Here is a 21,480-nt window from a genome sequence, read left to right as displayed (position 1 = left end):
GAGGGAGAATGACGGTGATGGATGGTTGCAGTCAGAAAGTAAGGCTTGACAGAGGGGGGAAACGAGGGCTCGAGAAAGGGCTGGCTCGAAGAAGGAGAAGAGTGCGAGAACATTTCCAAAATCAGATTCTATATTACTTCTTTTTATTTTTTTAATTAATTATTATCACCATATCTGTATTTAAAATCAGTGGATAAATATGTGTTCTACTTACATACGGTCTTATATACGGATCAATCATTGGCAAACTTCCCGCCTAAATGCGCCAATATTACATACTGATATTACAGAAGGATAATCCGTATATAACTCTTTACCCCATTACATACGGAAAATTTGTATATAATATCCTCCGTATAAAAAAACTATATATAATGTTTTTATTATATATGGATCAAAATTCGTATATAAAAGTCTTGTATAATTAGTATTTTTTTTGTAGTGTCTTTAGTAATAATCAGAAATTTCCAAACAATGTATATATATATATATATAAAGAGAGAGATTGATAGATACATAATGAAGAATGTGTTTTTGGTTAGGGGGAACACAGCACTAAACCCCGTCATTCCTAGCTAGTTTAATCTTCCCAGATTTTAACAAGTGAAAACAATAATTGTTTTCCACAAGTAAAGGAACCCATCTAAGGCTAAACCAAACTACAAATGTCAAAAATATATATAAGGACCATCAATTTGTAACTGCATGTTCATTTAATTCTGATGCAATGTTGTTATTATCTTCTGCTTCGTCTTCTTCCTGTCGTTGACGCTGCTGTTGTGGTGACACAGAAAATATTGATTTTTTCTGGGAGCCTGGATTTAAGGGTGAGCGTGGTGACATGGGGAACTCTACCCTAGGTGTAGAAATGCAAGTGGTATCTATGGGATAAAGTTCTGAAACTTCTTCCATGCCTTCATCAAAATACACCACGTCCTGCATACTCAACTGATGGTACTCCACAATCTCCCGTAGAAAACGATTCTCTCGAGCATACACCTCATTCTCACTCGCTAACCGACCCTTCTCCGCAAGAAGTGTCTCTAGTTGAAGCCGGATCTTCTCCAACACAACATTCTTAAATAAATACATAGTACTATACAAACTTCTGGAAAAACTTGTAATGAACTTTGAATACTGACTCACCAAATCATCGTCTGCACGGTTAACGGTTTCGCCTTTCTCGCTACCCTCGCGGTCGCGGAGTATTTTGTTTTCTTCTTCCAGTTGAGCACAGCGTGCTTTAGAAAAAGCTAAATCTGCTTTCACTGTCTTTAGCTCTCGCAGAAGCAATTTTGCTTTTGCAGCTGTTGCCATTGCAACCTGCGACCCATAAAAAAAAAAGACCAAATCTTGCGTCTCATGTCATTAAAGAAACCAAAGCCATTGAACATGAATTATATATCAAAGCAAAATCAATCAAAAAAATAACATTGATCATATTTTTTTTTTACTGCACGAAGCAGTATGACAGACAATTAACTACATAGTTGCTAGTGCCACCTTACGTCGCGAGATGCCTTGAGTTGTGTTGCGTGGATGGCTTGAGGGTCTCCTGTCTGGGGTGGTTGTTGCCATGGATTCCACGTCGAAGGAGCTAGTTGTGACTTTGAGTTGGACAGAGAAATTCCCTTTGGCTTCGTTGGAGATCCTCGACCTGATGCTTTGCTCTCTATGCCCTCCTGAGATGAAGCATCGTAACAATGAGAAAAAGATTTGAAAAGTGTGATCATGTAACTAGAATCAATGCAGTAGCTTACGTACGAGAGAAGAAAATGTATTGAAAGAGTGTGTTTTGAGTTTTTCGGAGGAGATGGCGTCGTGGTGTGGGTTTGGGGATGACTTATCCTCCTCCAGAATTTCTTTGGCTTTCTGAGCGAGGACGCCCCACACGCCGGATTTCGAAACATCCGCCACCACGTAATTGTTATCACAGCTCTGCATGCGTGCATGGAGGCGAAACTATTGATTATTATGAACTGCATCATCAAAATATTATGCATGGAAATGGCGTACATGGTAAGAGTTAATTAACCTTGGATCTGTGATGGTCATGTTCAAATTTGGGGAAAGCAAGGTGAAGAGAGGGATCACGACGAGCAGCAGAGGCTTTGATGGCCTGAACAGCGAGGGGTGAGGAAGATGTAGGTGAACCATTTTCATCATCTGTATGATGTCGAATCTCTTCCTTGAAGGTGGAAGCTCTGGATATTCCGTGTCTTCTTCTGTATGCCATTGCCTTGCCACCGCAGCGCGCCACCACAGCCAGCCAATGCCGCAACACCACGATGATCAATGATCACAATCACAATCACAAACACAACCAACAATTTCTCTCCCACCTTTCAACTCGTTATACCATTTCTTTCCCACTTTAAATCTCACCATCCTTAAACACACAAGTGTCTGCTTCCTCTCCGTCACCTTAAACGTAGGATTCGGAGCAATTCACGTCCACCCTTAACTTTTTTCTCTCTCACATTCCCCTCGCCTTCTATTCATCACACATCTATGATATTTTCACCACCATAATTAATTAATAATATATATATCATTGCAAATTAGTTTCTAAATCATGTCAACATTTACTTTTGGTATAGTTTAGCCTTGTCTAGTATAAAATTTAATCTAAGTGCATATTTTATTGAATAACAAAGCGAGACTTATAAAAGAAAAAAAAAAACAGTACATCAGTTTAACATAATGGGAATAAAAAAAATAGCATCTATTTAGGAATAAAAAAATCTGCCACATTGGTGATTAATTCTCCTTAATAAATAAGAGATTTATTTTGAAACATTAAAAGCTTAAAAATAATCAGCATTCTAAGTTATATGTTGTTACATTTAGCCTACTTCAAACATGTGACATAGACTCTCAAATTGTTTAAGCTTCAATGTTTTAGTCATTATATTCACCAATTCTTTTTCAGAGCAACAATAATTAAGACAAACAACTTAATCTTTTACCAAATCTCTAAGAAAATAAAATCTTACTACAATGTGTTTACTCCTTCCATGAAAAACGAGATTCTTGAACAATTGAATAGTAGAACTGTTATCACATAGAATTCTTGTTGCACCTTCTTCTTTTGAAACGAGTTGTGTTCTAAAATTCTACGAAACCAAATACATTGACATACACAAAATGTTGTTACAATGTACTCAACTTCAGTTGTAGATAGGCTTAACACATGTTGTTTCTTTAAGGCCCTAGAGACAACTCCCATACCCATTAAAAAAATTGAACAAGAAGTAGTTTTTCTGTCATCTAAGTCACCTGCATAATTATTGTCACTATAGGCAATAAGACCAGTTCTTCCACTCTAATGATAAAAAATTCCATACTTAATTGTGCCTTTAAGATATCTTAGGATTCGTTTGACTACAAGCCAATGTGATTCCTTTGGATTTGTCATGTACTTGCTGAATAAACTTACCCCATACATCAAATCACGTCGAGGGATTGTGAGATACATAAGACTACCATACTCACCTCATCTCTAGACAATGTTGTTCCTGGTACAATACGATTTCTTACTAGATTGCTTTCTGTCATGTTGAGTCAAGCCAATATCTCCTGTGCATATCTTCTTTGACAAATGAAAATTCCTACCTTACTTTGTATGACTTCCGTTCCAAGAAAATATTTCATTTTCCAAGATTAAGCCATATCAAATTCTAACTTCATTGAACTTTTAAACTCTTCACACATATGTTTATTGTTTCCAATAAAGAGTAAATCATCAACATAGAGACCGATTATTAAAATATTACCCTGAACATGTTTGGTGAACAAGGTGTGTTCACATGAACATCGATTAAACTTTTCTTTGGCAAAGTAGGCTTCAATTTTGGTATACCAAGCTCGTGGGGCCTGCTTAATCCATATAAAGCTTTTTACAACAGGTAAACTTAAGTTACTTGACCCTTTTGAATGAAACATTTTGGTTGTTAAACATATACCTCTTCTTGAAGATCACCATGCAAGAAGACACTTTTCACATCAAGCTGAAATACTTTCCATGCATTTTGTGCAACTAGTGCTATCAAAACTCTCACTGTATCAAGTCTAGCTATAGGTGCAAACACCTTTGTATAATTTATTCCATACTTTTGAGCAGAACCTTTGCCCACCAATATGGCTTTATATTTTTCTACACAACCGTTTTCATTAAATTTGGTCTTGTAAAACCATTTAAGACCTATAGGTATAAATCCCGCTGATGGATCTACAAGCTTCCATGTATTATTTTTCTCAATGACCTCCATTTTAGCCTTCTTTGCTTCTCTCCACTGTTGACCCGTCCATGCTTCTTCAAAGGACTGGGGATCTGCAAATTCTTTTTTAGTTTTTATAAGGGCCTAACTTCTACAATGATTCGACACATGCATAAATAATGTGAAAATAAGGTAATGAATTGGTAAAAAGAGAAAAAGGATAAGATATTACCAATTGGATGTTCAAACCCTTCCGAAACTCTGAATACCATATGATGTGAACCACATTTACAAAAGGACTAATTGAGGATCTTTAGGGTTTGAACCTTGAAAGAAATTTCAAAATTTAGTAAAACAATAGGGAACAAAACTTTCAAAACGTTAATATCTTGAGCTACATAACTCCAATTAGGGTTTTTCCACAACGATGATCACGTTCTAAACTACAAATTAGACTCAAGAAACAGTCAATTTGGATGTATAGAATGAAAGTTATGAATGAGATAAAACTAGACAAAAAATTGATATTCTATAAATCGAGAAGAAGAAAGAAAATAAAACAAAGAGAGAAAGATAAATAGAACGAAAGAATCACTCTTCCAGAAGAGGCAACACACAAATAGGGAAAAATCTTTTGATACAACAAAGAGTTCTTGAGTCACTCAAGAACTTAGGATAATCACTCTCACTAAGATAGAATGGATAAAAACCATAATTTCTGCATAAAAAAAAAAAATCTGACTTGTTCATTTGATGAAAATAGTTAAGCTTTATAAGGGGCTGATGTCTAAGTTTCCAAATTGGGCCCTTATTACAGCTTGAAAATAAAGTCAAACTAAAGTCCGCTAATTGATTGGCCTAAAGACATAATTTACTCAATCAATTTTACAAAGATTGGACTATTTTAAAAACAAAGTAACTAATAAAATAAAACAACGATAAAAATGGAGTTTTAGTTCTCTTCCATTTGGGTCATAATCAAATTCACCATCTTGGCCCTTTCTCCATAAAATCTGGGATTGTATTCAATTAATATGGACAACACTTGTTGAACAACTTCCTTTGTTTTCCTTACTTTGGCCCTTGTCATAGGTCCTTTAAGTCTTTCATGTGGATCCTTGGTTTTGCTCATGGTCACATTAAATCATTGGTTAGATTCACATCAAGATGCAAATAGGAGGCGTCGTTTGAGCATGAAGGAGTTACCAAGAACCTTGGTAGAAGTGTTGCTTCTAATCTATGGTTTCAATATGTTCCGTATTATTCAATTTTGTAAATCTTAGATTCTCGAAAGTTAAACCTAATTGTTAATATTATAAATAATAAACTAATTTATTATGCACTTTGTAATGTAATTAATACATATGTTTTTCCATTTCAATGTTAGTATTTCAATTTATGTGCTTAGTGGTTGTAATGGCTTGAACGCTCATGGCTTAATAATGGTTCTTAAGGTGTTGAAAAATGTCTTTTGAACCTAAAATTAAAATTAAGTACCTAATGAAACTTATATCTCGGGATAAAACTTTCTTCATTAGTAATTTTAAGATTGTTGAACTTAATGCATGATTCACTTGTTGATGATTCAAAGGATTGAACTTTGATAAGTTATCATAGGTTCAATAGGGATAGGATTTGAGTATATTTGTGAGTTGATTTTAACGTGAAATTAGAATTGAGATGTTTATGAATGTATAAGAATGAAGTGAATGAAATATAGTCTTAACAATTATAAATACCCCATGTTAAATTTTCTTTGCACATAAACTGTTTGATAAAAATACAAAAGAAAAAATTGTTTTTTTTTTTGTGAACTTTGTTGTCTAATTAAGTTGTGAATTGTGAGAATTATCGAGTGTTACATAAGTCTCTTGAAAAAAAAATATTAATTTTTTACTTTATTATTTATACGATTTGGTATACTTGCTAATATTTGAAGAGTTTGCTTCTTCTTAGCATGTCTATTAGGTTGTATTTATAAATATTAAGTACAACTCTAGTATTCCATGACAAATACAATACTAGAAATCAAGAATAATAAATAAAAACATCCAAGAAATACAAATATATCTATAATTCTGACTAGAAAAAATCAATTATCAATAATTTCATTCCAACTTAACATTAATGTACATTTTATTTTATTATATTCTTGTTTTATTGCCGAATAGTGAAAGCAACACAAGAATTGTGTAAAACTTTATATATATCTATAAATATTTTCATGTGAAAACACAAGAATGTTTTCTTGCCCAAATAAATCTCTCTCTCTCTCTCTCTCTATATATATATATATATATATATATATATATATATATATATATATATATATATATATATTTAGAGATGTATATAAAAACTTTCTTATAATTCACTTTAGTAAAAAAATGTTATATCTTTTCATGGAAGTCTTGTTGTAAGAACATGTGCTAGTATGACAAATTTGATTTGTCAACCATATAATTAACTATAAATGATTGAAAATAAAACTAGAAACCATCAATACAGTCGGATCTAATTTTAAAATTTTGATGGTCTCATTTGAGAAACTATCTCTATTCATTTTGACACATTGCTTCATAATCAACCATTACATATTTTGAGTGAAATAGTAAAATTATTTTGCATCTAGCTTTCATCTTAAACAAGAAAAAGAAGCATTATTACATGGGTGGTGCAAGGTTGTAATTGAAACTTAATTGTTTTCCAACCTTGATTCTAACACATTGCTAGATTGATGATTCTAATATGTTTTCTTGATTAGCTTATTCTAATTCGTCTAATAACATCCTCTCAATTTTTTTAGTCCCTTACAATGTGAAAGCAATCCCATGAATAACATGGCTCAAAACAAAATCTCTTGCTTAAGCACTCTTTATCACACCACTTATAATGTCTCCAAGTGTAGCCTTTTGAAGGATTGCAACCTTTCTGTTTTTCAACATTATCTGTGAGACTTGTTGTGTTAGGATAACTAGAAGCATTATCCAAATGATAAGATATCATGGAAGAAGTAGTGATTATGTTGAAAGTATCCTTTTCTGTTTTACATGGAGCATAACCAGATGCTTTGAGAATTTCACATCCAAGAAATTTCATTTTTGCTATATTTTGGGCAATGGGTCCTAAATCTTTGGCAAACAACATCAAGCTATCTTTATAGCCAATATCTTGTTGACCAACCTACATAAAACATGAGCAAAATAACTATATTTAATCATGCATTTTGTTAAAATATATTGCTTATTAGACAAGGAGAAAAATAATACTCACATGCTGAAGAAGTTTTAGTTCACCATTTATTGTTGGAAGTATAGACTTATCCTTGTCAATGTAGAAAGGTTTATACATACCACATTTATCAATCTCAAAAGACTTGATTTTGTTACACTCTTTAATACCTGTAATGGATAAAATTTTGTTGAACAAAATTTAGTTCCAAGTCTTAAAATAAAACAAAGCTTAAGAATATTTGTTTTCAAAATTAGAACCTTCACTCTTACCTATAGTAATCTTAGCATCTTTAGCAATAGACAATTTGTCTTAAAACTTCTTTTATTTGATGTATGAGACGAACACGATGAAACTTTTAAGGTTATTTCATTGTATTTAAGGTCTCTTGAATTCCTAAAATCTTGTTGATCAATTCGTCTTACTTTTTGCCTTGTTTTAGAATATTCCATTTCAAACTTTTTAGGATTTTTCTTTAATACATCAAAAACTTTCTTAACTAGCTCATTTATAACACGAGCCTGCAAAATGTAAGGTTAAGAAATAATTTCATTAAGGTAAGTTAGATTTTTTTACAACAAATTAGAACAAAAAATAGTTAAATGACTTTATATCCATACCTGCCTAAAATATATGGTACCAGGAGAATTAAAACGCATTGCATTGTTAAATATTTGAAAAACATCATGCTGCATAATGAGTCAAATATCATGTATTAAATGATGAATCAAGGTAGTATAATATATATATATATATATATATATATATATATATATATATTAATAGTAATAATAATTTATACATACAAATAAGGGAAAACATAGTCAGATATACACAACAAAAAGTTGTTAACCTCAAATTGTTCTAGAGTTTTGTACATCTTCTCATGTAGTTTAGCCAATAGTGCCAAAATCCATAGGCTCTTTAATGATTGCATAATAATCTTCAACCTACATAAAAGAGTGAATTAGTAAGGAAAACCTATAATAATAAAATATTGCAACTAATTATGGCCACAAACCTCATTTGGATCAACTGGTTCTACAAATATTTCATAGTTGTCTTTCCTGTGTGATATAAAACATTATATTTAAATCACAAAAGGTAATCCTCGTTTTAAAATCATACACAACAATGATAAAAGTATTCTACACCTTTGTAAAGTGTCAAATAGAAGTTGAAGTATTCGTTTCTCTGGTAGAAAGGTTGAAGATGAAAACTCTGATGATGACTTATCTGATTTGTTATCAACCATGTATAAATTGAATACATTATGAACAATCATAAAATGATAACACAATTTTATTCACCGTTACAACTTTTCTTTTGAATATCATTATGGCTAGAATGTTTCACATCTTGCACAATGACTCGTGAATGTGAACAAAGATAAGGATTAAACACGGTGTGAAAAAGGTAACAAAAATTGAAAATAATACTTGTTTTTTTTATGGTTTGAGTTGTTGGGGTGTCCTCAATTTTGTGTTCTTCTTTCCCCTTGTTCGAAACGCAGGTCCTTGCTTATTATCTAAACGATCATTAGCCTTGGTCACCAATGTAGATAATCGCAGACTTCTCCTCTCTTCTTCTGTCTTTTGCAATTTTCTACCAGTGAAAACAATTCTATAAAGTGAAAAGATTGCAAATGATATAATTTACTAGTAAATGAACATGTAGACTAAACTCACCTCAATCTACCCATATTGTTTGGCAATGAGGGCAAATGATCAAAGCCTTTTTAAAAGAAATAGTGAGTATATGAACCATATATGTTTACTCTTTGATAGTTATTTTTGTATTTGATAAGAGAAATATCATATCAAAAAAAAATTACAGAAAAGGTATTCATGATTAATGAGATATGAGAATTAATTAATCATATAATGTTTCTGATACACAAAATCAAAGGTTTTAATTCTTAGATAAATGACTATGCAAACTCTATGGTATGAATCAAACCAAAGAATAAGAACCGACTAGTCAGGTTGATATCAATTTCTAAAAATAGATTTGATTCAATAACACACTTGTTGAAGTCACAATTAAGAAAGTTTATTGTGTCTTGATGAAAAGTTCTTTTGAAAGTCGACCAATCAATAGATTTAATGAAAATACAACTAACATAGTTAAAGTCGTATATGAATATTAACACAAATAAAATTGGTTGTTATGATTAAAGTATAGTTAGGTCATATTTAAACCACTTATAACTAAAAGCTTATTATAATTTTTTTTTTAAATAAAATAGTTAATGATTATTGATAGTTACCTAAAACTCAAACCAAATGAATTTTTGAGATTATGTGTATAAAAAATAATATCTTGTATTTTTGAACAATGGTTGTCAGTTAAAAAAAAAAGAAGAAAATACAATGATTTTGGCTTCTTATTTCAAAAGACAATATTTTTTTTTTAAATTTATAATGTGTATATTAAAACTCAACCCAAATAAATTTTTGAGATTATGCGTATAAAAAATAATATCTTGTATTTTTGAACAATGGTTGTCAGTAAAAAAAAATGGAAAATACAATGATTTTGGCTTCTTATTTCAAAAAACAATATTTTTTTTTAAAATTTATAATGTTATAAAAAAAATATATCATGTGTAAGCTAGAAATAATTCTACATTATGGTAAAATTATTTTACATTGGTATCATGGAACAACTATGAACAAATCATGTGTATAAAACCCTCATTCTTGGAAGGAAGAGAAGAGGACGGAAAGAGTGTGGTGTTCGGACGGACGGCGAAAGATGGGAGGCGAAGGAAGGGCGGCGATGAAGAAGAAGAAGAACGCAAAATCTGGGGGTTTCGAGTCACTGGGTCTGAGTCCCAATGTGTTCAAGGGAATCAAGCGCAAAGGGTACAAAGTTCCCACCCCCATTCAGCGCAAGACCATGCCCCTCATCCTCTCTGGCTCGGACGTTGTTGCCATGGCTCGCACCGGCTCCGGTAAAACGGCTGCGTTTCTCGTCCCCATGATTCAGCGCCTCAACCAGCACATCCCTCAGTCTGGAGTCAGAGCCCTGATTCTGTCTCCCACTAGGGACCTCGCCCTTCAGACTCTCAAGTTCACCAAAGAGCTTGCCCACTTCACAGGTTCGCTTTCCTTTTTGTTTGATGCAACTTTTTGGATCGATTTTGATTTTGACTTTGGTTTTGGTTTCGTTTGCAGACCTTCGTATCAGTTTGTTGGTTGGCGGCGATAGCATGGAGAGTCAGTTTGAGGAATTGGCTCAGAGTCCTGACATTATAATTGCCACTCCTGGTAGGCTCATGCATCATTTGTCGGAAGTTGATGACATGTCCTTGCGCAGCGTCGAATACGTTGTTTTCGACGAGGCCGATTGTTTGTTTGGCATGGGTTTTGCCGAGCAGTTGCATAAGATTCTTGCTCAGCTCGGGGAGATTCGCCAGACCTTGCTTTTCAGTGCCACATTACCCAGTGCTCTTGCTGAATTTGCAAAGGCTGGTCTGAGAGACCCTCAGCTTGTTCGCCTCGACCTGGAGACCAAGATCAGCCCTGATTTGAAGCTCGCCTTCTTCACCTTGAGGCAGGAGGAGAAGTACCCCGCCCTGCTGTACTTGATCAGGGAACATATTGGTTCTGATGAGCAGACATTGATTTTTGTGTCCACCAAACATCATGTAGAGTTTCTCAATGTCTTGTTTCGCCAAGAAGGTATTGAGCCGTCTGTGTGTTATGGTGACATGGATCAGGATGCTCGAAAAATCCATGTATCCAGGTTTAGGTCTAGGAAGACCATGTTGTTGATTGTCACCGACGTTGCNGCTNNTGGCATCGACATTCCATTGCTTGATAATGTTATCAATTGGGACTTCCCNCCNAAGCCTAAAATATTTGTCCATCGAGTTGGAAGGGCTGCAAGGGCTGGTCGGACTGGTACCGCATATTCTTTTGTGACTCCTGAGGATATGGCCTACCTCTTGGATCTTCATTTGTTTCTTTCAAAACCCATCAAACCTGCTCCCACTGAAGAAGAACTCTTGCAGGATATGGATGGTGTAATGTCTAGATGTGACCAGGCAATGGCAAATAGAGAAACCATTTATGGTCGTTTCCCACAAAAAGTCATTGACCTTTTTTCAGACAGAGTCAGGGAAGTTATGGATACTTCTGCAGAACTGGAATTGTTGCAGAGGACCTGTAAAAATGCATTTCGTTTATATTCAAAAACAAAACCCTTACCTGCTAAGGAGTCCATCAGAAGAGTAAAGGATTTGCCTCGGGAAGGGCTGCATCCAATGTTCATGAAGGTGTTNGAAACGGGNGAGTTAACAGCNCTTGCATTTTCTGAGCATTTGAAGAAGTTTAGGTGAGTGTAAGATTATGTCGTGCAGGTATCCTTTCTACTCGTATTCTTTCTGTAGATTCTACAGTTACACTGCTTTAATAATTCAATTTCAGGCCAAAACAAACCATTTTGGAAGCCGAAGGCGAAGCAGCTAAATCAAAGCATCAACAGGTGAATTTATTCTTTAAGTACATTATCCACATTATGTCCAGTGTAGAATTCCATTTTCTGGTCCAATTCCATAATTTCATTGTTTGATTTGGTATGTAGAGTAACATTGTTGTTGCTCCCCCTCTTCCAGGGATTAAAATCAACGCTTCTCTTGTACGACATAACATTTCCCATTTCAATATAATTAATGTCATAGTCATTAGTTCAGCATTTATCTTTTGAAGTAAATTTCCCAATCTCCTATCACATTCTTATTGTTTTAATTTGTATGCCAATATCCAAGCACGTTCTTATTTATTTTTTAGATTTGGGTATTTGTATTCATGATTGGGTTTTCATTTATATATATTGAATGTCCTTTTCAGTGTTTCATTTATGCTCTGTTATATATCGTATTAAAGTTTATGGTCCATGCGACCAAAATATCCCCCTTGAAATTAGTTATGATGTGCTTGTCTATATTGTTATCTTTGTACTTTTCCTATACATTAAACGTGATGCTCAATAATTGCAGGGCTCTTCCGGGCAATGGGGCGATGTGATGAAAAGGAAAAGAGCCATTCATGAGAATATTATAAATTTGGTCCACGAACAACAGCAATCTAAGGATAATATGGAAAAGGTATTTGGCTACTGCTGAAATTTTGATTGGGACAATTGAACCTCCTTTTTCTTTAAATAACCTCCAGTATTCTGCTGACTGATTGGAATCAATAATGGTTAATTTTATTTTGGATTTTCTTTTTCACGTATTCATTTCTTGGGGATATGTATATGTGCTCCTTGCAGGAGGAAATCGAATCAGAACTCAATCCTTCCATGGAGAAAGGAAGAAAAGGTTTTATTTCATTTATATTGTCATTGAATATTCTTGAGTTTGGTCATTGTATTTTCAACTTTTAAAGTGAATAATCTTCATCATGATGTATTTCCCCCTTGTTTTATGTACTGCCTTATGCCTCTGGAACAAAGTAGTTGGCTACTAGTACACTGATATATACTATATATTCTGTGGTGGTTGTATCACTACGTTCTTTCAAGTATATCCCAGTAGAAAGGCACATGGCACCTCAGAATATACTGTATATCTGTATGAATTTTTATAGGATATTGTGGAAACTGTCTGCTTGGCTATCGTTTGATATGCAATTTTCTTTCCCTGTTGCATCCAGAAATTACCTTTCCCGTGTAAGAATTTGTCGGTTAAAATTGGTAGAAAAATTCAAGGTTTACTTTAACTTGGACATGTTTTATTAGGATTTTAGTGAAAGAAGACTAGACGAGTTAAGTCAGAAAAATATGATGATTAGTTTCTGATTCTGTTTACTTGAGTTTTAGCAGCACGTGGTTCTAAGAGAAAGCCCCAAAGTTTCAAGGATGAAGATCACTATATAAGTTCAATACCAAAAAATCAAGTAAGTTTCTATCTGAATTACACAGTTCATCATACAGATATACACTATATTCGTGGTGATTATGATTCTGAAACAAAAAACATCTACTAATTTTGCTATGATTCTCAGCATATGGAGGCTGGCCTTACAGTAAAAGCCAATGAAGACTTTGCTTCAAATAGGTAGCAGTTCTCTTTATTATGTTATTGGGGTGATTTTATTGTAAACCATTTCTAAATCATTAGTTCAGAAGCCAAACTAAAACTTTTAGCTGATTATGTTTGTGCTTTTGTGTTTAATTTGTTTGCTTGTGTATTATTNTGTTGTGACTTTCAGCATGTATGATTCAGTTTTATTTATACAATCCCATCCTTTCTCATGTTTTTAGTTTTTGCTTGTTTGGTTTTGGTCCTAACAATACTCAATATTTNTAGATTGGACTCCGCTGTCCTTGATCTAGTCGCAGATGATGGTGCTGGTATTCACAAACAAAGATCTATGTATCACTGGGATAAGGTAATACTGAAGTTGTGATTGATTTATAGAGAAGAAAGACAATTATTTTTTAAATTTTATTGAAAAATGTCTCTTTTATCTCATGTAAACCTTCTGGTGCCAGAGGAGTAAAAAGTACATCAAGTTAAACAATGGTGATCGTGTTGCTGCAAACGGAAAGGTACAATATTTGTAACCCCCTAGTTTATATCGATACTTACTATGCAAAGTGAGATTATTCTATTAACCTACCTTGAATAATTAGAACATAAATATAAACTTTCCATTCGAGTGTGTAGATAAAAACAGAGAGTGGTGCAAAAACGAAGGCCACCAAGACTGGTTTGTATAAGAAGTGGAAAGAACGTTCACATGGTAAGATATCACTTAGAGGGACAAACGACGGTGATCCTCAGGAATCAACAAGTNTGGCAGGTACTGTACGTTGTCTGCTTTTTGGTTTTTATGTTTGATGATGAACTCTGTTATGCTGGTAACGACTATTTATCATACAAGAAATAAATACTGTAGAAGGCTGCATGAGTTCTCTCATTTCCAGGATTAAGAATTTTCTGGGCATTTGCATGTAAAATACCCATATATTTGTTGTCTTCTTGAGAAATTGGTATTATTGAAGTTTACTTGACTCTACGAAATATATACGAACCAAAACATTGTTTGTTATATCTTTGTTTTGATGTTCGATGAGAATAAGGATCAAGCTTAGTAAGCACGTAGGTCTTGCTAGACTATATTGAGATTACATTGAAAATCATTTTCATAGCCATAAAGTGAACTTACCTTATTATTTTATATCTCAGTCAAAGCTACAAACTTGTCAACTGTTCCTATTCAACATTTAAAACTCCTGATCTCACTTTTGAATCTGTCAAATTTCTGTGTCATGTGTCTCAACTTTCTTGTAGGTAGTTGTGTTGTAACTGTTGGTTGGTAATGTCAAAGATAATGCATTATTGTTGGATGTTTTTGTTTAATATAAAAACTAAACGTGAAACTCTATGAATTCTTGTTATACAGGATCTTACCAAAGAGGTCGTAGGAATTTTAGAGGCAGCAAGAAGCAGCATTCAATGCCCAATGCTCATGTGCGTTCAGAAATCAAAGATATGGATCAAATTCGAAAGGAAAGGCAGCAAAAGGCCAACAGGACTTCTTATATCAAAAGCAAGTCGAGGAAGGTTAAAAAGTTTGGTAAAAATGGTAAAAGAAGGAAAGGCAAATAGAGTGTCTGAAGCTCTCTACAAATTTAGTTAGTAAAGGAAAAGTGGCGTCCCGTTAAAGAAATTTTATATTTTGGAGGGGTTTCTTCTTGTATTCTTTTCTTGGTTCGCCAACAAATTTTGTTTGTTCTAATTCAAAGTTATGATTCTTACACTTGTTTCTGTACATGGATCACACCTGTTTACTGCCTTTTATCTTTTGAAGTTTCCCTTTTGTGCTTTTGAAATTTTGTTTGTTAGATATCTTCATATGTAATCGATAACTTGATTTTTATCAAGTGAGGTCCTATTGAAAAGTATCATTTATTTTGACAATTGTTAAGATAATTATCTTTCTAATATCAGCATAATGTAATTTATTAAACTAAAAATAAATAAGTATCATTTCATAGTCACAAACAGTATGGGATTAATAACATTAATAATTATCTACTTATTTCAGATGAAGCCACTCCAATTGCATTGCATGTTTCAAATGACTTCGGTTTTTGTTTGTAACTAATCAGACGAAGAATTAAGCAGCATTATGCTCATTACCGCAAATGATATATGGCAATTAATTGAAAATTTTCCTTGCTTAATACTAATTGAAAATTAAAGCAACAATTCGAACTTACTCATTATTTGAACCCTGAAAGTGACAGCTTTAATAATTTTAACCATTATTTTTGTCTTAAACAACATCTAGCTAGGAAAAATAAAGTGATTCATTTCATTAATGAAAATTAACTTATAAAATAAGTTATACTAATTATAGTACAAAACGATGTTCATATTTGTAAAGGTAAAAAAAAATATAAATAAAGTAGATGTAAAAAGGTGATGCAGAAAGAACGGAAAAGAAGTAAAAAGTTGGTGAGCGTGTAGCGAATAGAAGTAGGACACGTGTGATTGAAGGGATATAAAAGCAGAGAGTGAGAGATTGGCGCTATTTGGCACTCAGAAGACATCGTGGGCATCGGCAGGAGAAGAGAGAAGAGAGAAGAAGTATCTTTCAACTTCCAACTATCTCAGGTACTCTCATTTTCTCTTTCCTCAAATCTCCACTTCATTTCTCATCTCATGAACCATTCTTGCAACCCTAAATGTAGTGTTTTCAAACTCTGCTGTCACTCCTCCTTCAGAAGAAGATCCATTTGATAGAAAACCTGTGGTAAATTTCTTTCTTGTGTTGTAGCTGGTGAGGTAAATTAGGGTTTCTGTGGTTTATGTTCTGTGACTGCACATAGATTTTGTGTGCTTGTTTGGTGGAAAATGGTGTGTCTAAACCCATTTTCTAATTTACTGTAGCTCATGGCTTCTGTGGATCTGTGCAAAGATTCCATGAAAGATGCTATTACTCCAATTCCGAAGGCTGCCACCGATTGTGCAGTTCCTATAACTCCCGAGGCTCTCGCCGAGAATGGAGATTTTCAATCCCAATCCCCTCTCACTCTCTCAGTGCTGAGGAAGCAACTCAAACGTGCCTGCATTCGTTGCGATTCTGACAGAGGTGGCTTTCTTGATAATGGTGATGAAAATGACAATGGCAATGGTAGTATTGATAGTCCCCGAACTCCTGAGGATGGTGTTTTTGATCCCTTTGCACCTGGTCCTGATAACATGGCGCGGGCACCCAGCAGCAACAAGTATCTTGACGACTACAGGAACAGCGTCGCCCGCAGACTTAATTTTCAGCCCTCCTTCGATGTTTCTCAGGCTGATAGTGACACTCTTTCAGATGAGGACATGGTTGAGTCCGTGTACGAGAATCTTTTGCAAGTGATTTTTTCAAAGCAGGCTGAGGAGGTTCTTGCTCAACTGTCATACTATTCTGAAACACCTCCTTCTCCGTCTTGCATCACTGGAATTGCCGATGCTTGTCCAGGTGCACCTAAGAAGCCTCCGGCTCCACCCAGGAACATCGATCCGAGGTTGTGCAAGAAGCTTGAATTCTGACTCAGACTCAACCCACCCTGTTTTATCCAGATGTAAACTTAGACCAGATACATATCACATTCATTCGCAACTGCATTTTGTGCTCCTAATTTGACCATGTATCTCTACTTTGTAGCATAACTTGTTCAGGGAAAATGTTTTTCATAGAACTCTTTTGCATTTGACCAAGGTGATATACATCTAGCAACTATATTGTACAGTAAACTATTGACGTTAGTTTATTTTACCATGAATTATTCTGTAGTTTTAATTACTTTGGGAAGATGGTCTAATTCAATTTTACTGCAGTTATGTTTTTCACATGATGCTTCAAGCTTGAATGATACTTTCCCTCTGAAGTCTTTATGTTCTTCTCAACCAACGGATATGTTATTTCATATAATCTATTTTTATCAGTAGTTTGTGTGATTTTTTATATACATTTCATATCTTAATAACGTCATCACCCGATAAATTTTGAGCAAAACCTAGATTGATGCTCGACTTCTCGTTTATTCCTTGATTGTTTGGGCAGAAATTCAGTACTATTTTATTGAAAAAGCTGGTGCGAGGAAATGTACTATTTTCTGCGCGACTGTTTCTTTTTACATAAGCATTGCATGATCGATGGGGTGTTGCGATTTTTTTCTCAAATGTAGGGAAAATTATGAAAGACTTTAAAGGGATATTATACGATAGATTTTAAAGGAAAACATAAGTGTATGCTACTGGCAAAAAAATATCACACCAGCCGTCAAACGTGAATATATAGTGAATCACACATAACTTTGCACATTGTGTTTTCCTTAGTCAACAATTAATTCCCCTCACGTTTCTTTTCTTTGAAAAAATTGTTTGCATCCAACAAGCCTCCAAAGTCCAAATAATAATTTTGTTCACTGATGTATCACATGTTAGGAGTAGAATGCGCCAAAGGCATTAGCTTTTAACATGAGAGGAGAGACATTGAATGAAATATGATTATCAGTTTCAACACTACCATTACAATAGTTTCAGAGAGGACTCAAGGTGCTTCATGACGAGTCTCCATTTGTTAATATTTTCCTAGATTAATTATAGCTTTTTGGGATTTCTTTTGTTCTTATTTTCTTGTTCTTTTACTAGATTTGATTTTTCTTCCATAAAGTTATTTTTTTCTAAATGTGCTAACATGGTATTTTTATTCTGAAAAGAAATGCATTCTGCAGAAGTGACCGTTGATCATTTTGTTCGTAATTTTTTTTACATAATTCGGATTGAGTTAAAATTTGTTGGGTTGGAATCCTGACTCAGATTACAAGAACGTGAATCTTGAATGACAGATCTGATTGCAGCTGTTTCCAAAATGTTGCAGCAGAATAGAGCCAGCACTATTTCAGCATTGCCCTAGATTTTATTTTCTTTTCTTGTAAGGGAAAATTTGTAGCTTCCTTAGATAGTCAAATTAGTTAGTTCAGATAGTTTACTTAGGCAATTTATTGGTGAAACTACTCTTCTATTTTTACTTTCTATAAATAGCACAGTTCAGATCAAACATAGGACACGAATCAACACTTTTTTTTCAGTTTTTACATCAATTCTCAATTCCAATGCCATTTTACCGATTGATTTTACTTCGTTTACACTTTGCACTGATTAAATTTCGTACCAATTAGATTTTATGTTCTTCACTGACAAGGGTTGCAGATTTGAATTCCTTGCCATCAAGAATGAAAAATGATTGATCATAATTCAGATTTGTTACCTGTACTATGTTTTACTGCCGTTACGTTTCAATTCTGGTTCAGTTCTAGTTTTAATTCAGTTTTAATCAATTCAATTCTAGTTCAGTTTTCAATTCTATGTACCTGCAACCAACACCAATCACTACATGGACAGAAATGAAGGGAAGATTGCTAGAGAAATTTTCCCTGCTTCAAGAACTGCATCAATAAGAAAGGAAATCAGTGGAACAAGGCAGCTGCAAGGAGAAACACTGTATGAATATTGGGAGAGGTTCAATAAACTGTGCTCTACATGTCCAAACCATCAAATGAAGGACTGCTGCCAATGGTCATAACTGTCCTATATTCAGTTTCTGGTCGGCAGAACATTCGCTATTCCTTTAGAAATTTAAAAAGAATAGAAAAAGCCCTTTAAAACACTTAGGGATATTATGACTCAAAATACAAGTAAGACCAAAATTGATATACCTTGGAATTCAGGTTATCTGAGGTGTAACCTGAATCTGCTCCTGGAAGATGAAATCCCTCAAATTGCAATCCTAATTCAAGTCAAGATCAAGACCATATTTAAGCCTTCAAATTTCTAACCAGGACAGGAAAAATTCAAAACCCTAAATGTACCTTGAATGGGTCTGCTGTCAAATGGCTGTGGGCAATCACCAAAATGACTAGAGAAAGCAAAAATTTATAGATGGAGAGAAGAAAAACAGTTAAAGGGGATGCTCAGGTTTACACTTCACAGGCTTTTCAACGGAAATGCCACTACAGGCAAGACTCGTTAAAGTGTTCCTTTGGTTCAAATTCAGTATATCACACTTAATCTAATACATAGTATTCAGTATCTTTTCAACGGTTCAAACGTTTGCCAAGATAAATATCATTAAAAAGTGTTTCAAATTATACTAATATTTCTCTTTGAATTACTTGCATTATAAAAAGTATTAAGAATTTTTTTTAATGGTTTCTATACATTCTCTTATGAATTCAGCAAATTTTGGTTTAATCTTTCTATGTTTTAATAAGATTCAAAGATAAACTGAAGGTGAAAAATATGCATTGTATTGTATGCCTCTTGTCTTTGGTATTTGTATTTCTTAGAAAGAAAATCTGGTCTCTGTTTCTGTCTCTCGGTGTCTTCCATGGTGGCACTGTTGCGCATAAGAAGAATCATCATCACCTGCATCAACGCGTTTCCGTTCTCTCCTCCCTTTTTTCCAAAATCCAAACTTTTCTCAACATTGCCGCTCCAACTCCAATCCTTAGAATGGGAACCTCTCACCAAATCCCAACTCAAGACCCTCGTTCTCAACCAGTACGCCCATGGAAGCTTCACCAACCTCATCAAAAACGTCGTCGCTTCACCCCTAGTCCTCTTCACCGCATGTCAAAATCTCGCAGCCGCTCCCCTACGCCCGGCCTCGCTCCAGGGCCGCTTCAGCATCGAGACCACGTCCCGGGAGCTCCGCGAAAACCGTTTCAACGTGGAAGCATGTTGCGTCACACTAACACCCTCCAGTAAAACTGCTTCTTCTTTGCCTTTGGTTTTGCCCAATTTGAAGCTCAAAGCTGTGGTTGAGGCCATTCGGATGGTGTTGGAAATCGTGTACGATGAACGCTTCGTCACATTTTGCTACGGTGGCCGCGTCGGAATGGGACGACACACTGCCATAAGGTACTTGAAAAACTCTGTCGAGAACCCTAGTTGGTGGTTCACCGTGAGGTTCAAGCCTCACGGGTTTGAACATTTCCATGTGGAGAAGCTGTGTTCTGTTATTGAATGCAAAGTGAAGGATGTCGTTTTCATTGATTTGATAAAGAGGTTGTTTCAATGCAAGGCTTTGGTGATTGAATTGGGTGGGGATTGGCTGGGAAGGGGGCTTCCTCAGGAATGTGGNNTGTGTTCTATTTTGATGAATGTTTACTTTGATGGCTTTGATAAAGAGATTCAAGAGATGCGNCTGCGGGAGAATCGAGAGAATCGGGAATTGGATCCNAAGATGATTGGTTCAGGTTTGGATTCTGATGTGTTTTACAAGCCTGTGAAGGTGTATGCGGTGAGGTACTTGGATGAGATACTTGTTGCCACATCAGGGTCGAAGATGTTGGCCATGGAGTTGAGGACGACAGTTGTCAAGAGTTTGGAACTTGGTTTGGGTTTACGTGTTGATAAGGTGAATACTGCAATTCATAGCGCTGGGTCGGAGAAGATTGTATTTCTTGGGATGGAGTTGCAAGCTGTTAGGCCTTCTGTTTTACGCCCACCTATGTCAGAGAAAGCAATCAGAGCACGAAAGAAGTACCTCAGGCAGAAAGAAGTCAGGGCTCTTGAATTGAGAAATGCCAGGGCTAGGAATCGTAGGAATTTGGGTTTAAAGATATTTAGTCATGTTTATAAAAAGATCAAGCAGAGTGATGGATTTAAATTTGATTTTAGTATTGAAAGCGAGGTCCGAGATATTTTTAGATCTTGGGCTGATGAAGTAGTGCAGGAGTTCTTGGGGAATATAGACGAGTGTCAAGAATGGCATCGAAGTCTATCTGCTGGTGATTTTCTTAAGTTGAAACACATCAGAAATCAATTGCCACCTGAACTTGTTGATGCTTACGATAAGTTTCAGGAGCAGGTTGATAAACATTTGAATCCTACAAAAGCTAGGAAGGCGATNGAGGAAGAGGAAAGAAGAGTAAAGGAAGAAGAAGAACAAAGTTATTCCAAAGGAACAGTTGAGGATTTGACAAGCCTCTGTATGAAAGTTGAGGCACCAGA

At 34.8% G+C, this 21,480-nt stretch overlaps 4 protein-coding genes across 8 annotated transcripts in view; 3 read left to right on the top strand and 1 right to left on the bottom strand.

The window, feature by feature from the left end:
- Nucleotides 1-566: 566 nt before the first annotated feature.
- Nucleotides 567-2,464, bottom strand: LOC106773227. Its single transcript, XM_014659938.2, has 5 exons — nt 2,036-2,464; nt 1,765-1,938; nt 1,509-1,682; nt 1,147-1,323; nt 567-1,059 (listed from the first exon to the last, which is right to left on the bottom strand). Exons 1-5 carry the CDS (start codon nt 2,234-2,236, stop codon nt 691-693), a joined length of 1,095 nt encoding a protein of 364 aa, XP_014515424.1. The 5' UTR covers nt 2,237-2,464; the 3' UTR covers nt 567-690.
- Nucleotides 2,465-10,153: 7,689 nt separating this feature from the next.
- Nucleotides 10,154-15,294, top strand: LOC106774257 (putative DEAD-box ATP-dependent RNA helicase 29). Of its 2 annotated transcripts, none has more exons than XM_014661189.2 (11): nt 10,154-10,554; nt 10,631-11,792; nt 11,885-11,942; nt 12,457-12,564; nt 12,732-12,780; nt 13,281-13,357; nt 13,466-13,518; nt 13,771-13,852; nt 13,956-14,012; nt 14,131-14,266; nt 14,870-15,294. In XM_014661189.2, the coding sequence occupies exons 1-11, from the start codon at nt 10,209-10,211 to the stop codon at nt 15,073-15,075; spliced, it is 2,334 nt and encodes a 777-aa protein (XP_014516675.1). In that variant the 5' UTR covers nt 10,154-10,208; the 3' UTR covers nt 15,076-15,294. The 2 variants fall into 2 exon arrangements, with proteins under 2 accessions (XP_014516675.1, XP_014516676.1); XM_014661190.2 differs by having other exon boundaries at nt 10,155-10,554; nt 13,284-13,357.
- A 628-nt stretch (nt 15,295-15,922) lies between these two features.
- Nucleotides 15,923-17,263, top strand: LOC106773675 (unknown protein 1-like). 4 transcript variants are annotated; one of them, XM_014660407.2, is made up of 3 exons: nt 15,923-16,086; nt 16,164-16,257; nt 16,363-17,263. In XM_014660407.2, the coding sequence occupies exon 3, from the start codon at nt 16,366-16,368 to the stop codon at nt 17,008-17,010; it is 645 nt and encodes a 214-aa protein (XP_014515893.1). In that variant the 5' UTR covers nt 15,923-16,086; nt 16,164-16,257; nt 16,363-16,365; the 3' UTR covers nt 17,011-17,263. The 4 variants fall into 4 exon arrangements, with proteins under 4 accessions (XP_014515893.1, XP_014515892.1, XP_014515894.1 ...); XM_014660406.2 differs by having other exon boundaries at nt 15,927-16,086; nt 16,164-16,225; XM_014660408.2 differs by lacking the exon at nt 16,164-16,257 and having other exon boundaries at nt 15,927-16,086.
- Nucleotides 17,264-17,366: 103 nt separating this feature from the next.
- LOC106773226 (nuclear intron maturase 3, mitochondrial-like) overlaps nt 17,367-21,480 on the top strand; it is a 4,940-nt gene continuing 826 nt past the window's right edge. Inside the window, exon 1 of the mRNA XM_022786497.1 lies at nt 17,367-21,480. This exon is cut by the window's right edge and continues 826 nt beyond it. Coding sequence (XP_022642218.1) covers nt 19,853-21,480 — 1,628 coding nt within the window. The 5' untranslated portion in view covers nt 17,367-19,852.

Source organism: Vigna radiata, chromosome 9, assembly GCF_000741045.1.
Source record: "Vigna radiata var. radiata cultivar VC1973A chromosome 9, Vradiata_ver6, whole genome shotgun sequence".
Taxonomy (NCBI): Eukaryota; Viridiplantae; Streptophyta; class Magnoliopsida; order Fabales; family Fabaceae; genus Vigna; species Vigna radiata.
Note: the sequence above shows the minus strand (reverse complement) of the source record. Positions and strands in the feature narration are given on the sequence as shown.

Excerpts from the sequence above, each read along its gene's own strand:
- LOC106773227 (XM_014659938.2), bottom strand. The coding sequence starts at position 2,236 with ATGGCATACAGAAGAAGACACGGAATATCCAGAGCTTCCACCTTCAAG. Across the intron at positions 1,324-1,508 it reads AACTCAAGGCATCTCGCGAC|GTTGCAATGGCAACAGCTGC; the intron begins GTAAGGTGGCAC and ends TATGGGTCGCAG. Across the intron at positions 1,060-1,146 it reads ACCGTGCAGACGATGATTTG|ATCCGGCTTCAACTAGAGAC; the intron begins GTGAGTCAGTAT and ends GTGTTGGAGAAG.
- LOC106773675 (XM_014660407.2), top strand. The coding sequence starts at position 16,366 with ATGGCTTCTGTGGATCTGTGCAAAGATTCCATGAAAGATGCTATTACT.